We start from the raw sequence: 15,840 nt of genomic DNA, 5'->3' as shown, positions 1-15,840 counted from the left end.
GTCGCCTGCTGGCAATGGCCCTGCGTTCCTCCTCCAAGGCCTTCCCAGCCCTTCCTTGCAGACTGAGGTCTCACCACACCTCCAACTTGCAAAGTTTCTTCTTTCCCTTTAATGCGGGGGGGAGGGCGGAGGAGGGCGGAGGACTAGGGAGTGAAGTGTCCAGAGGGTTGGGTGTAGTGTGGCGGGGTCCTCTTGCCGAGGCCATGATGGAGACGGGCTCTAGTGTTGCACGGTCACTCCCTGGACCTGTGTCTGGGGCTGGGACATAGGCATCGTCCACTCACAGCTGCCCGCCCAGGCCTCAGACCTCCACTGAGCCCAGCTCCCTCAGGTGCTGCTGCAGGAGCTGGATATGGTGCAACAGCTTCTTCTGGTGGCCAGCCAGCATGATGCCCAGGGCGGGCAGGTCTCTGGTGGTGGGGAAGGAGTGGGTCAAGTCTGCGCCGGCTTCTCTAAGATCCCCGGCAGGACCCCCTAGCCTGGAGCCCAGCGGAACCCCCACCCGCCTCTCCCCGCTTACTCCAGGCTGAGCTGAACCACATCACTGAAGGTGCAGAGACCAAACTTGGAGAAGTTGTCTTGGTAGCACTCCAGTCCGATGGCCGAAAGCCAGGCCTGGGGTGAGTCCAGAGAAGGAAAGTCCAGAGCCACAGGGTTCAGAAGGGCCTGGGAGGGTCTAAGTGGGGGAAGGGGGGGGGTCAACATTTCCCCTTCATCTTAGCCCCCTCTCCTCAGTTTGCTTTACGGTTTGCATCTACCCTCCCTGCTTGTCCCGGGCTCCAGCCCCAACCTCCAGACCTGTCCTCAGGGCCCCCGTCAGCCTGCAGAGTGTCTGGCTTTCGGATCATCTTGTCAAACGCAGCCACCAGCTGGTCAAAATGAGGCCGCTGGGTACGGTCCTTCTGCCAAGTGTCTAGCATAAGCAGATGTAGTCCAGGAGGACAGCCTGGAGGTGGGGGAAGCCGGAACTCCTGCTCTATTGCATTTAGCACCTGGGGGTTAGTAGAAGAACATGGTGATGGGAAGCTATTGCTGGCGGAAAGGCGTATTCTGTCTGTTAGGTCAGCGGGTGGGCTGGGATCAGGTGGAACATGCAGTCGGAGTGGGGAAGGAACTTAAAAATACAGAAGCCAAGACCACTTAAAATTTCAGTGGATCAGAGAAGAAAAGCTAAGAATGTAGGAGCTTGTGAGGCTGGTGGGTTGGAAAGATGGGGCTGGGGTATTGCAATGTCTAGGTCAAGAGCTCACCTCCTGGTCACTCATGTCCCAGTAGGGCCGCTCTCCATAACTCATCACTTCCCACATCACTATCCCAAAGCTCCACACGTCACTGGAGGTGGTGTGTTTTCCGTGGGCAATGACCTCTGGGGCTGCCCACCGAAGCATGCAACTTGGGCCCTGAGGCGTGGGGTTAGAAGGAACGATAACAATAATTACAGCAGTGGTCACGTTTATTGAGCAACTCCTATGGGCTCCGATGTCCGCCCAGGGTGCGCTCCTGGAGGGAGCCCGCACGGGCTCCATTCCCTTAGACACCACGACACACACCACCCCCCCCCCAAGTGGTACGCTCCCCGGAGCCTGGCTCATCCGCCGGCACGCTCTGGAAAAGGCTGAGCCCCCGAGATGTGCTCTCACCTGAGGACTGTGGCCAAGACGAGCCACTTTGCACACCAGGTGGCTATTCACCAGCACGCTGTGGGCGGAGAGTGCGCGGTGCACGAAGGCGAAGCTGGACAGGTACTGCATGGCAGCCGCTACTCCCCGCTGCATGGCCACCAGCTGCAGGCTGCTGAACTGGCCCTCCCGCTGCTGCTGGGGGGCGGGGGGCAGAGGTCAGCCGCCAGCAGCCAGGTGGGGAGCCTGCGCACACTGCGCCGTGGACATCAGCAGGAGAGGGAGAGCGGCTTAGGCAGTCAGAAAATGGCCTGGGAAGGAAGGCTGAAGACCAACGCAGGTGGGGCAGCACAGATGCAGGGCTCTGTCTCCTGTCTCCGGGACAGTTGAGAACTGCAGACGCCCCTGGACCCAAGGCCCCCCCCCCCCGCCCACCCCCAGGCCAGCACTGACCCTGAGGAAGCTGTCCAGGGGGCCCAGCTCCATGAGCTCCGTCAGCACCATGAGGGGCCGGCTCTTGGTGACCACGCCCTCCAGCCGCAGGATGTTGGGGTGCTGGAACTGGCCCAGCACTGCAGCCTGGCCCAGAAAGGTCATCTGTAGGCTCTCAGCACCTCCAGCCCACAGGGCCTGGATGGCCACGGCTTGCTCCCGCCGTCCCCGGGGCTGCAGGCGGCCCCTGCGTACTTCTCCAAAGGAGCCTGGGAGAACAGGTGTAGGAGGGAGGGTACTGAGGAAGGACCCTGGGCTCGCGGCGTCATGCCCTGTGTAGAGGGGCTCCTGCTGGGGAAGTCTCACGGGGGCTCCAGTCCCTCCGGTCCCCTTCCTCTACCCCCTGCACACCTGCCCCAATGACCTCCTCGATCTTGATATATGCAGGATCCACCTCTCTGGTAAATTCTCGGATGGCCTGGCAGGGGTCCTCGTATGTGGAAGGGTCGATGTAATACTTCACCCCAAGCCCTGTAGGCAAATGGGGTGCGTGATGAGAGTGTGGTACGAGGCCAGGCTGCCCCCACACCCCAGGCATGCCCTCTTACTTACATCGGCAGGGCCGAGGGGTTCCCCTAGACTTCGGGGAACCTAGGCTTCCTGCTGTGCTCAGCCCCCAGCCCCCCCACCCCCACACCTGGACTGCTGGACTGCTGCAGCTGCTCTGTGTAGCCTGTCCCACGCCGCTTCCTGGGGACAAACCAGAGTCCTGGAATGACACTCCCATCCCCCACCCCCATGCAGGCGACTCTCCAGCCAGGGATCTGTGGAGTGAGGGCTGCTGGATGCCTCCTGCCCGCCTCGCATGGGCCCAAGGGAAGGGGCCCGGTGGTGGGAGGTGGGCCCTGGACGTGGTTTCTGCAATGCGCTTTGGGGCTGCCAGGATGTGGGGTGGTGCAGCAGGGTGAGTGGGGTGGGGACACAGCTGGGAGGCGCCTCACCTCCGGAAGACAACAGCCAGCACGGTAATGGCCGCCAGCAGGAGGAAGGCCAAGGCCCCCAGGATGGACCCGATCACCAAGGAGAGTCTCTCTGGGAGCTGGGTAGACAGCTCACCTGAGGAGGCAGCCAGCCAAGATCACACGAGGCCAAGGCCTCACAAGCACGTGCACCTACACCGCCCCCCCCATGCGCCCACTCACACCCACCCACAGACCCAAAGGCCAGCTAGTCAGCCAGGAGACTCTCCTCACAGCCTCCTGTCCCACACGGCCTCTAATTTGGAGGGTGCTGGACCAGGGTTCAAGGCCTGGGGCGGGGGGGGGGGGGGGGGCGGGGCTGGGCCTCTCCTCCCTACCCCGCGGCGCTTCCCCACCTCATCCAGGCTTCCTCTCACCTTGAGGCAGCGTCTGGAAATAGACCTTGCCGCCATAGGGGCCGTGGCCTGCGGCAGTCCGCGCCCGCACTTGGAAGCCATAGATGTGGCCAGGGCTCAGCTGTGTCACGGTGGCCGTGTTGGTCTCGCTGGTCAGGGTGAACGAGTGGGATTCATCTTCTGCCTGGGGGTGACAGCCATTCACTCCCTGCTGCCCAACCCCAGCTCCTGACCCCTGCTCCATCACCCTCAGGCTTCCTGGCGCCTCTCTGTCCTGGCCCACCTCCTCCATCTCTAGCCCCACCGTGGGGCCCTGCGAGCTCCCAGCAGCCCTGCTGGGCAGCCCCCACCTCCCCACCTGGTCGTAGTAGCGGAGCTGATAGTCCAGGATGTTCCCGTTGGTCTGGTCCGGCTGTGGCCAGGACACCGTGATGCTGTTGGATGCCCGGCTCACCTGGTGCAACGCAGGGACTGCAGAGGGAACTGGGGTCGGGGGGGGGGGGGGGCGGTCAGCGGGAGGGTTTCCAGGGGCCCGGCAGCAGCAGTAGGGGAGGGGCTTCTAAGGAGGCAAGGTAAGTAAGGCATCAGGCAGAGCGGAAGGCTCACCTGCGTGGCTGGTGCTGACATTGATGGCGGCAGCCTGGGGAGGGTCGGGGCTGAGCTCTGACACCCCATTCACAGCCTGCACCTCCAAGATGTAGGGCACATGTGCCCGGAGCCCCCCAACTAACACTCGGCTCTCGGTCAGGCCCCTCTGGCGGGGGTCGAAGTGCACCTCATCCCTGCAGCGGCGACAAGCGCCCCCGGTGCCCGTGCCCGGCTCCTGGTGGCCTCCACATTCCTTGCACACGACATTGAAGAGCAGGTCCCCTCGTCCCCCCAGCTCCTGAGGCAGGCGCCAGTGCAGCATGAGCACTGAGCCTTGCACCTCGAACCAAAGCTCCCGGGGAGCTGATGGAGGGCCTGGGGAAGCCGGCGGGGGGGGGGGCAGCGAGAAGGGCCAGGAAAGGAGGGAGTGGTGGGAGTCGAGGTGAAGGAGGAGGGGTGGGGATGATGGAGGAAGGAAGGAGGCAGGGGAGGGGGGTGGTCCAGAGGGGAGGAGACAGAGAGCATGGGGTGGGGACCAGAAAGCCATGGAGGCGGGTGGGAAAACAGGCAGGAGGTGGGCCAGTGTGGATGGGGTCAGGGAGAGAAGCCGGAGAGTGGAGGGAGAAAATGAACAGGAGAAAAGTCACTGCAAATGTGAACCTGCCCCACCGTGTTGCCTTCAGCCTCCCCTTCTCTGCCCGCCCCCCAGTCCCATTTCCATCCCTGGGGCTGGTGGGGGACTCACCGGTGCAGGGGGCCTCTGGGGGGTCTGAACTGGCCCTGTAGAAGCCCTTACGGCAGGGGCAAACAGGGGCTGCGGGATCGGGGGCATGGCTGCGGGGAGGGCACGGTAAGCAGGGCATGTTCCCAACCAAGGCCTTGTAGGACCCCTCAGGGCAGGCTGGGGGGACAGAATGGGGCAGAGACATTAGGCTCACTCCATCCACCGCCTCCTGAGCCCCACCACGCCTGCACACAGACATGCTCCCAGCCTTCCATTCCCCAGGGCTCTTTCTCCAATCGTCCTGGACCTACCCCCTCTCTTCCCTTCTTCCCTCTTTCCTTCCCTCAGGCAGAGATTACTGGGGCAGAACTGCATTTCTGCTGATGGAAAAAGTGAGGTGCAGTGGGCTATGGGCAAGCCAAGCACCAGGTAGAGGCGTCTGGCCTGATTGTATGACTTCCCTGTGCAGAGGCCTTCTGCAGCCTCCACCCTGCAGCAGAAGGATTCCCCTTAGCTGGTCTCCACTGCCTGCTCCTACCCGCATCCTGGTCACCCGGCGCAGTGATGATCCCTTCCTAACTAGATGGCAAATAGGGACAGAGGACCCATCCCAAAATGACCGAGGAGTTTAACTCCTTTTGATCTCCATCCCTTCTCGGGCCTGCAGCCCTAGGATGCTCAGCAATGGCTGTGGAAGTCTCCAGAAGGTTCCAGAAATTTGAGATGAGCATATGACACCAAATTTGTGTGCTTTAGAAAATAAATCTGGAGAAAACAAGAGTCCTTTCCTAAAATAGCTTATTCCTGACCTTTCGGGGACAAAATGAAGTTTGGGGTGTTCAGGAGAGGTGTCCCAAGGTTGGGGGCCAGGTGGGGAGGTCTTGGGCAAGTGCACGGGAGCAGAACCTCACCTTGGCAGGCCTTGTCTCCGCGGGCTGGCTGGTGCCCTGGCTGACAGCGGCAGCCGCCAACCGCTACCATCCACTTGCCCTCCCCATTGCAGTGCAGCCTGGGGGGGCTACCCCCTGCCTGGCCCCCGCCTCCATCCTCCTCTGGCTCTGCGTGAGCCACACAGGTGCCCACGGCTGCCACCAGGGAGGCGCCCCCGGCCCCACTGGCCTGCGTCTCAGGGAAGGAGGCGAAGGCGCGGAGGACGGACGGGCAGGTGTAGGAGAAGAGCTTGACCGCCACGAGGGCCAGGCAGGCCCCCGTGTCCTGGAAGGCCACGTAGAAGCCACGCTGGGTGAGGGGGCCAAAGCTCCTCTCTTTGACATTGAGCTGCAGCCCGGCGCGCTGCTGCCCGGCCCCGCGCGGGCCCACCGCCCACGCCGAGGAGGCGGGGAAGCTCTCGTCCGCTGCAATGGTGTCCACCTTGGTCCAGCGTTTGAGGTGCCAGGCGGAAATGCTGTCGGGGCCATCGGGCTCCTCGGCCTGGCGGTAGTAAAGGGTGAAGGTCTCCCGGCAGGTGCCGCCGGCCACGCCCAGGCTGGCGCATGCCCGCACGGAGAAGTGCAGTCGGATGTGTGCCCTCTGCGCGCCTCGTCGCTCCACAAAGTGTGTCTGCAGCCAGTTGTCCTGCCCGGTGCCTGGCGGGGCCCCTGCCACGTGGCATGCCTCGAAGGTCCGAGTCAGGCGTCGCTGGTCGTCCAGAACGCTCACTTCATCCCACTGCAGGGAGGGCGGGGAGACCCTGTCAGCTGGCAAAACCGGGTAAGTAGACCCCAAAGTCCTGCTCCTCTGGGGGAAGGAGTCTTGCTCCTTTCGTCTCTACCCGGGGCTTCCTTCCCAAATCCCACACAAGGAGCCAGGTGGAGGAGGTGCACCGGGTAAGGAATGAAAGTGACACTCACCCCACCTGGTGGGTAGGTGAGCCAGCCAATCTCCGATGTCTCTCCAGTGGTGTCCAGCAGTACCTCTGGCCAGAGATAAGAAGGGGTACTCAGCGGCCAAGCCTCCAGCAAGGGCTGCTAACCCTCACCCCACCCCAGGAGGAAAACAGGAATTTTCCCTCCCTGGTCCTTTCAATTCACCAGCAGGGGCACAGCTCTGTGTCAGGAGCCTTTCCCTGGAACCCTCCCCATTCCTTTCCCCTTCTTGATGTCTTCACTCTTTTCTGCCTTTTCTGAGTCTTTCCCATTCCCCACCTGTGCTGGCAGCTAGGGATTCTTCAGTCTCCCCTCCCTCTTACCTTCCAGTGCCAGAACTGAGGACCCCAGCACCAGGACCCAGAGACTGCACACCATGCCCGCCACTCCGCTCCCTGACCGGGCAGCCCCCTCAGCAGCCATGGGGCGTCTTCAGGGCTCCCACCATTGCCCTGGCCACCACCCTGCTCCCAGGCAGGGCTGCTGCTTTGTAAGACTGGGGTCTGCAGCCAAGCTTGCTTCCTAGGGAGACACACAGGACCAGAAGAAGCGGGTGGCAGGTAACTACACTGCTACACAGATAGCTCACAAACCACCAACCACACGGGAAGGTCCTGTCGGAAGCAGACTTTCTCCTGACCTGTGCCAAGTCCACCATCTTAGAGGGCCATGTGCTAGGGCACTCCCTCCCTACGTCCTGCAGGTGCCGCATCTCTGAGCAGTTCTTACAGCCCCTCCCTCTTAGAGCATAGGCGAGTTCTGGGCCAGTCTTACCCTTTTCTTCTGGGAGGAGCTATTTCAGTTCTTTCTCTCCACTTAACTCTCCCTCCTCCTCCTAGAGCCACCCTGTATTGGAAGTCAGAAGATTCTTCTCATTAAAACAAGCAGAGTAGAAGCTACTCCTTCCCTGGGGACTCACGATCCCCCCTCCCCAACACCTCCTGACCCACCTCAGACCTGGACACGCTGGACAATACGGAGAGGCAGTGGAGTGAGAGGGACCACGGAAGAGAGCTGTGGGGTATGATGCAAGGGAAGATGGGAGAACCGGAGCCAGAAGAACATGGGCGCAAAGATTCCACCTGATAAGGGCGCCAGCAGAGAGAAAGGGTAGAGCTACATGGGTCTGGCATGCCTACATTTTGTCAGCAATGGTCCTTTCTCCCCAAGGGGCACATTTCCTCGATGGCTTACAGAAAAATAAATGGATGTATGTGAAAAAATGCTTCTAGTCTGCTCACAATGAAAGGACAGAATGTGGAAACAACAGTGCCATCTTGTCCTATGAGATTAATAATGCACTGGGTTGAAGAAGGTATGAGAGCTGGGCTCTCTACTCACAGGGCTTATGAGTTTCAAACTGGTGTATCTTCTTAGAGGGACAGTCGCTGATGTCTGTCTAGTAGCTTCACTTCTAAGAGTTTGTCCTTCAGGTACTGCATCCTTAGGTCTGTTTGCAGAGATGTTCAAACAAGGATATTTGCTGCAGAATTGTTTGTAAGGGAAAAGACTGGGAAGCAACTGTCCGTCAACGGGAAGATATTTCATAAATTACGGCACAACCTTAAAAAAGAGTGAGGGCTACTGCTTATGCACTGATTATGAAAAGGATTTCCCAAGTGAAAGTAGTCCATGCAGAACAGTGTCAAGTATGGTCCCCGCTGGTTAATTTAAGAAGGCCATCCACATACAAGCACCCCCTCTGGCTCACAGGCATATGACTGTGGGGGCACGGCTGCTTCCAGGGCCACAGTGAAGACAAATGGGCTCAGACCTTCCTTTGTTCATCGGTCTAGAGATTAGTGGTGGCCGATCTCTCCCCCTGTGACTGAGTCTCAAAAGTCTGTAAGTTGCATGGACCAGAGCAGTCCATTCCATTTATTTCTGTTGAGAAGAAAATAAGAGGCAGGTTGTTCAAAGACATGAACCTGAGCGAGAGAGAGAGAGAGAGAGGGGGGAAAGACAGCAGTTGGAAACTGGAATCTGTTTCCACCATGAGAGCTGTAGCCACGTGGCCTGCAGCATTCCTGAAAACTGCACACTTCTCGATGAAGCTGAAACCAAACTATGACACTATTTGACTTTGATCAATCAGAAAATCATAACTGGGTTCCTGCTAATCTAACTTTTCCTGGTAACACAGGCTCTATTGCGAGATGAAGCCTTCGGTGTCACCTGTATGTGGTTATCACGGAAAGGCGCTGATGTTACAGCTGGTGGGCTGATGTATAATGGGCATCAGGCCACTGTCCACTGAAATGCACTTTTCATGCCATTAGAACCCTCCTTGCGAGACAGAGTTTAACTTATAGTGTATGGAGGCAAGCAAGAAGCATTTCCAAATCACCAGGTTGTCCACCTCAAACTTACACAATGTTATATGTCAACTGTATCTCCATAAGGCCAGAAAAAAGGAAGCATTTCTATATGGCAAACGATTCCTAAGTAACAGAGGTTCTTTGCCAATACTGTCCCGAATGCTCCTAGAATCATTCACAGATGAAATGATTCAGAGAAGGACAGGGAGATCGTGAAGTAACAAAGCACAGCCCCATCACCAATGGCTGTTTAATAAATATCCTGAAGTCATAGGTGTTGTATGTACCCCCCAAATGCTCAGTGGCCTACGCTGGAGACATGCTTGACACACCCAGAGCCATAGGGTCTTTAGGAATGCTGTTATCAAGAACTGAAAATGCCAGAAAAATGTCTTTAAACAATGAAAGCTATTCTATCATTTGCCCAGCAGATACGCTCTAAAATAGCCTCTTTCAGTCAGAAGATGGATGGATTCTGGAATCTGTACAAAAAGGAGACGGTAAGCACTGCATCTTCCTAAACTTATAACTAGACAGATAATCATGGAGAAGGAATAATAAACACTTCGGATGCATCTCAATGATTTTTTTTTTTTTTTTGAGAGACAGCAAACCAAGAGGGAAGATATGTACTGCAGATCCTATGCCCTGTGCTCTATGGAACATTCTAGAAGATGAGGCATGGCAAAGTATTTGCTTTGATGACCCACAATACAAGCAACACAGTAGCTTGTGGCTGCAGCAGGGTGTGTATGCATAGCCTCAGCATGCATCTTAATGACAACATGAAGCTGGCCTCTCTCCAGAGGATCCAGAAAAGGGCAAAAGCAATTACGAAACATGTTAAAGCCACTCAGCTTCTGTCCTCAAGAGGCATCAGAAAGAAAAGAATTAAGTGGAGACATTGCGTGTAGATTGCCACTTTCATAATTGTTAAAATTTTTCTACCAAGAAACAAGATATTCAGTTAAAAAAATGGTTGAGGCTCTTCAAGTGCCCAGAAGTGTTCCTTGCTGTTTGAAGGGACCGCTTTTAGATTTAGATCCAGAGACTGAAGGTTATAAACAAATTCCTTCAGGGGAAAAAAAAAAAAAAACACAACTGTGGTTGAGTGAGACTAGGAAGTGAGGTCAATTCTTGCCTGTCAAACAAAACAGATAAATTCGAGCCTTTTATTTTTTAATATATATAAAAAGAACTCGGGTGTACCTCTACAACAAGAATAAAAACAAGAAAAGATGAAACTTTAAGATGTGGAAGAAATTGCTGTCAGCTAATTCCTACTCCTGCAGATTTTTTGGAAACAAGTTTCAAAGGCAGAAACGTAAGTGACAAGAACACGCAGCTCCATCCACATGCCTGGAATACTGAACAAGCAGGAGTTAGAACTTGATTTTCAAAGGTGCCTTCAATGGTTGAGGACTAGGGCATCTGTCTGAGCTTAGTCTAGGAGAGCGTCCTGGAAGCAGCCAATGTGTCCCTCCTGAAACACAGAGGGGGACAGGCCTGCTTCAGATTCCTCTTGTCTTCTCTAGCCTGCGAAAGGCATTGGTCAGTGTTTAGAAATCCTCTCACCCACGAAGAGTTGAAGACTTACTTCAATCAGGAAAACATTCAAATTTCAGATGTGTATATGGTTTTAAAAATATAACACACCAGAAGCAGCAGAAATGTGGATGGAAAATGGTAGCTCAGAAAATAAGACTGATTTGACAAAATTTCAGATGACAAAAATTGCATTCTATGACTTCACATTTTTTTTCTCAGCTTCTTTTCTACATATATCACTTTACATCTTTTTGCTACAGTAAAGACACTGCATCCACAAGCCTGCTACATTTCTTTGGTTTATAAAAATATGACAGTCCGTAGGCATCAAAATTGTGTTTTGTTTCCAGAAACTGGCAAAGATTAAAGATGTGTAGACTCTTAGCTTATACATCATAGCTTCTGAGTTCTGTTATCTATAAGAATGAAAGATTTAAAAATAAATTAAATGAGTAAATCTGTAGGAATTTAAAAAATTAACTGTCCTCAAATTGAAATGCTAAATACGACAATTTTATGAACAGAGATGGTTTAAAATAGTTTATGCACCTCAATCCACAAAATGAGTTTTTAAAAAAGTTAAGTAATACAAGCCAAATAAGCTTGGAGGAAGGTATGGCCGAAAATATACTGGCCATTAAAACTGGTTACTGTAGGAGGCAGAAATGAAGGTTTGGCGGGCGGGGAGGGGGGGATTATTAATTCTGTCTTACATATGTTTGAATGGGTTTTCTTGTTACAACGAGCATATCTTATTTTTACAATTAAAACAAAATCTCATGATTATCATCTAAACAAAAAAAAGGGAAAATATTTTTAAAACCTAGACTAGCATAGCGTATGTTTACATTTTAGCCTCCCCTCCCTTTTCTCTCTAGGTTTCAAAACAATCTAGAAATTTTTATCTATAAGGAGAAAGCAGAGATACAGAGGCAGTAGGAGTTGGGAATGAATGAGCAAAATAACTTTTATCCCTGGATTTTCTTTAAGCTTCTCTCTGAAGAAGTTCAAATGGCCCCACTGATGATATCATGCTTCTCTGACTCGGCGTCAAGCAAAGGACTTCGGCTCTAAAGGGGCGAGGGGCACCAGGGGGGCTGGGGACACCTGACGAGGGCATCACTGCAAAGTGAGCCCAGGCAGGAACATTCAGAGAGGCGAAGCAGGCTGCAGGGACCAGCGGGACGAAGGAGGTCCCAAGGGCAAAGGGGCCAATGGTTAACGTGTGGTGTGGCTGCTGAGCTGGCCCTCACACCTGTCAGCCACAGGGTCAGCGTGGGAGGGGTCAGCACCAAGGGCCCTGTCCTCTGTCCTGTTCTGCAGCTGTTAAACGCCCAGGAAATTCCAGTATAATCCTTGCTCAGCTTAATGCTGCTACCCTTTAATCTCCACCTTGGAGATGGTCTCCGTCTCTTGGAGCTCTGTCCGCCCCGCTCGAAAAGGCTCCCATCTGCCCTTACAGCGGCATCCAGAGCAGACAGTGAGGGGGTGGCCGTCCTCCGGTGCTTCTGGCCCCTGCTGCCCTGGTTCGAGAAGCCAATTTGTGGATTACCTAGCAGAGGAGAGTCCTGTGTCCCTTGAGGCCTCTAGCCTCCAGGAATGTCCCCCAGAGCACGCAGATGCAGACGAATGTGCCTCCCACTCCCAGGCTGTGGAGCTGGGGGAGGCTTTTAAGATGCAGGCAGTATCTGGGAGTGGCAGGCAGCCACTTAGCATGAGCCGCTGTCGCTGTGCACTGACCGGGGATATGCGTGGCTTTGGAAAAGGGCATGGGGGGGGGGGGGTGTTGGGACAGTCAGTACGTGTCCGTGAGAGATGAGTAAGTGGAAGGTTGTGGAAGTCCCCAAGAGCCAGGACCAGTGCCCGTGGGAGCAAGTGTGAGAGTATGTAAGGGAATGTGCGTGAGGTGAGATGGGTATGGAGCAGCACGCAAGCTGGGACGGATGTGTGTGTGTGTGTGTGTGTGTGTGTGTGTGTGTGAGCATGCACGCCAGAGCAGACCCTGAGTGCTTCTCATACGGGTGACTGACGCCCATGAGCCCTTCGCCTCACTCCGGGTCTGTCCCTACTCTCCCCCTAGCCAGCCTGTCAACCGCTCTCTGCCCCAGGAGTTGCTGCTGCAGAAACATCTGGGCTGGGAGAGGGAGCTGAACAGGGAAGTAGAGAAAGGGAAACCCGAGGCTGCCCCAGCCCCCAAACCCCACCATCCCCCTTCCCGCTAGTGGGCAGTGCACTGGGGACACAGGACTCAGGGCCCCCCAGCTCGGGCGATGGTGATGAGCTGGGAGAGCAGCTGGCCCTGAGGAGGAATGTTCCTGCCCTTGCCATGCTCAGACCCCTGCTGCCTCGTGCTCCTAGGCACGCTGGGGACACAGTGCTCACTGCCAGCCCTCTTTCTGCATCCCAAAGGAACCAACCAAAGGAGTCCTCCTCTCTCGGCCACTAGGTCGCTACACAGAAGCCCCCCACCCTAATCTTCCTGCGAGGAAAAAAGGTCCATTGCCCCGAGAGAACCAAGTGGCCCCTCTGAACGGCACCAAACAAATGACAACAACTCTCAATCCTGCAACGCCCCATTACCTGGAGATTTCCCTGCACTGCCAACAATGTCACAGCTCCTTCCCACCCAACCAGCATCTCTCCTTCTAGAACCTGAGTCAAGTTCTCCTGGCGGGCAGAGGGCCTGGCCCTGGTTAACTTATTGGGAACAGGCCCAGCCGCTTCTCTCCATGGGCACTGCCAGGGACATTACAACATCGGCTATGCTGGGCCCCAGCCAGCTCCCCCAGGGTTGGGAGGAGAGAGGATGCCAGACAGCCAAGATTGGTGGATGGGGGGGTAGGGCAGGTAGGGCCAAGCACCCAGATGTAAAGCGAGGGGGTGGAGCTGGGGCAGCAGCAGGCAGCCGACTTTGGTTGCAACTTGGGGGTTATGGCTGGGGAGCATGAACCAAGCCCTGTCTCCACTCTAAGGCTTATGGGTGGTAACCGGGGTGGGGGAGCTGGGGGCAGGTGTGGGATCAACCTCCTTGCTCCTCCCAGCTCCGCGGGGATTGGAGAGATGCCACTGGAGTCAGAAGGGTGGGCAATCCTTTTCGGAACGCTGGGAGTCCGGCCTTGGCAAGGACCCCTACATCAGGACACCCCCCACCCAAGCCAGAGAAGAGCAGTATCTCTGGAGACACAGTGGGGGATCGCAGCAGCAAGGGTAATGGGGGTGTCAATGATGGCCGGCCAGAGGTCGGGGAGCCAGGTTGGCCAGTTTCGCACCACTCACGAACCCACCGTCGCCTTGGGGAAGGATACTCAGTACTACCCCAGGAGGCCCCCAAGGATCTGCAGAGGCCCAGTCTGGAGGGCCCCTCTACTTTCGCAAACCTTGATGCCTCTGTCCCCAGGCACACCGCCCCCCACACCCCCCAAGACCGCCTGGCACCCCGGGGCTCACCTTCCGCCGGCCGCAGGCTCCGCAGGTCTGCGCCCCCCGGAGGCCCCGCGATGGAGCCGCGCCGCCCGAGTCTACGCTCGGGTGCGGGGACCCAGCTCCTCGCGACCCGGGTCCGCTCGCCGCGGCGCGTCTCTGGGGTTCCGGGGCGGCCGGGGGGCGGTGGCTGGCGGCAGGGGCTGCTCTAGAGGCGGGGCTCCCGGGGATCCTGCGGGGCCCGCGTCGCGCTCGCCGTCGCCGCGCCTGGTCGCGGGTCCCGCCGCCCGCTGCTCGGCTCTGGAGCGGCGGCAGGGGCGAGCTCAGCCCGGCCCGCCCCCTCCGCGTCCCTCCCAGCCCGGCCCGCCCCTCTCCGGCCCCTGCGGCCGCCCTCCCTCTCCCCTCTTCCGGGGAGCCGAGCCCGCCCTCCCGGCCTGGGCGGCGATGCGCGGCGCCCGGCGCGGAGGAGAGCGGGCTGGAGGCGCGGGGCTCGCCCTGGGCCCGCCTGTGCGCTGGGGCGGGGGCGCCTCCTCCTCCCGGGCGCGCAGGGCGGGCACCGAGGGAGGCTCGCGCGAGGGGGCCTGGAGGGGGCGGGCTGCCGGGCGGCGGGGAGAGGTGTTCAAACCCCCGGGCCGGGCGCGGGCTCCGCTCCCCGGGAGGGAAAGCGCACAGGCGGGCGGCCGATGCCCGGGACACGGCGGGGCACGGCGAGGCAGGGCAGGGCGGCGCAGCAGCCGGCCCGAACACCCGCGCCCTCTCCCCACCCCTGCTTTTCTGCTTCAACTCTAGGAACTAAACCCACTGTTTTAGTTCTTACTCAGGTTTAAACTAAGGTGGGCGTGAGCTGTGAAGAAGAGAAAGAAGGAAAAGAAGGGGGTGGAGGGAAAGACAAACTGAGAAATCTCAGAGGGTACGGGGGTGGGGTGGGGATGGGTAAGCAGCAGGGAGGGGGGGGCATCTAGGTTATGAAAGTGTCTCTGATCTAGCCTTAAACTCTTCTGCCTCTTCGTGACCCTGGATCTTGGTCAACGTTGGGGCTTCTGACTCCACCCTCCCCAAAGGGCTGGGAAGCCTGGGTCTGAACGGGGAAGTCCAGATGTAGGTGCCTGGCTTTGCATTGCCCGGGCAAGTCATGCACCTCTGGGTGCCTCCTCCCTCTGCCCACTCCCCGGGGAGAACACAGGGATCTGAGGCGTTAGGAGGTACTCAGCGGGTGCCTGGAAGGTTTGAGGAACCGAGGGGCCGCCGCGAGGAAAAATGTTTCCGCCCACCCCTAGCCTTTTCTCCAACGAGGACGGGATTTGGGGTCTATTGTTCCGGTCCTACAGCCCTAAGCTGGGGCCTTCCCACGACGTGTTGCTACCACCTGCTGGTTCTTTCAAGGAACACAGGCATCTGGTGGAATTCCCTCGGGCCTTTCCCCCTCCCCATATCACCGTGCTGCTTCTTACTCTCCCACTTACTTCATTTATTCAAGACCAGGTAAAGCACTAGCTGGAAATGGGCTGATCAAAACTGGTACTTAAGGAGCATTCAGAAACCAAGGAAAAATGTGAAAGAGATCTGTGAGCCAACAGGCACAATAAACAAAACAATGAAACTCATTAGGAGGCACCTAGGAGAAAAAACAGGCTTTAATGAATTGGCTGAATGAGTGATGGAAATAGGCCACTGAACTAGTCCCCACTTGGCAGAGGGATTGTTCACTCTCGATATCTGCAGTCAATTAATAAGCCTAATGATGTTGAATGATTCTGCATTTGGGCATTTTTAATACGTCCATTTGCACTGGTGAGTCTAATTCTATCTTGTTTCTTCCCCTGGCTCTGAAATTCAGTGGTAGAGAGCTGCCTTCATTTCATTTCCAAATCAGTTATCTCCAAGGCCTTGAAACACTTTTGTGAAGAAACCTGCATTTACATTGTATACGATATTATATAACTCATGATCC

At 56.6% G+C, this 15,840-nt stretch overlaps 1 protein-coding gene across 7 annotated transcripts; it reads right to left on the bottom strand.

The window, feature by feature from the left end:
- Window positions 1-82: 82 nt before the first annotated feature.
- EPHB6 (EPH receptor B6) lies at window positions 83-14,208 on the bottom strand. Of its 7 annotated transcripts, XM_028106401.2 has the most exons (20): window positions 13,917-14,208; window positions 7,945-8,053; window positions 7,554-7,685; window positions 7,378-7,449; window positions 6,927-7,125; window positions 6,589-6,653; window positions 5,650-6,406; window positions 4,760-4,915; window positions 4,033-4,389; window positions 3,785-3,909; window positions 3,448-3,610; window positions 3,053-3,167; window positions 2,749-2,801; window positions 2,463-2,582; window positions 2,073-2,320; window positions 1,641-1,817; window positions 1,251-1,400; window positions 799-992; window positions 521-676; window positions 83-410 (listed from the first exon to the last, which is right to left on the bottom strand). In XM_028106401.2, exons 5-20 carry the CDS (start codon window positions 7,024-7,026, stop codon window positions 302-304), a joined length of 3,045 nt encoding a protein of 1,014 aa, XP_027962202.1. In that variant the 5' UTR covers window positions 7,027-7,125; window positions 7,378-7,449; window positions 7,554-7,685; window positions 7,945-8,053; window positions 13,917-14,208; the 3' UTR covers window positions 83-301. The 7 variants fall into 7 exon arrangements, with proteins under 7 accessions (XP_027962202.1, XP_027962205.1, XP_027962204.1 ...); XM_028106404.2 differs by lacking the exon at window positions 7,945-8,053; XM_028106403.2 differs by lacking the exon at window positions 13,917-14,208 and having other exon boundaries at window positions 7,561-7,685; window positions 7,945-10,878.
- Between the last annotated feature and the right edge of the window lie 1,632 nt (window positions 14,209-15,840).

This window comes from Eumetopias jubatus, unplaced genomic scaffold, assembly GCF_037043125.1.
Source record: "Eumetopias jubatus isolate StellerSeaLion01/CBP00866 unplaced genomic scaffold, mEumJub1_p1.0 scaffold_14, whole genome shotgun sequence".
NCBI classification, from domain to species: domain Eukaryota; kingdom Metazoa; phylum Chordata; class Mammalia; order Carnivora; family Otariidae; genus Eumetopias; species Eumetopias jubatus.
Note: the sequence above shows the minus strand (reverse complement) of the source record. Positions and strands in the feature narration are given on the sequence as shown.

Bases quoted from the DNA above. Each gene is read 5' to 3' on its own strand.
- EPHB6 (XM_028106401.2), bottom strand. From the start codon at position 7,026: ATGGCTGCTGAGGGGGCTGCCCGGTCAGGGAGCGGAGTGGCGGGCATG. The intron at 6,654-6,926 runs GTAAGAGGGAGG...ATCTCTGGCCAG, and splicing joins CTCAGTTCTGGCACTGGAAG to AGGTACTGCTGGACACCACT. The intron at 411-520 runs GTAAGCGGGGAG...CCCCACCACCAG, and splicing joins GTGGTTCAGCTCAGCCTGGA to AGACCTGCCCGCCCTGGGCA.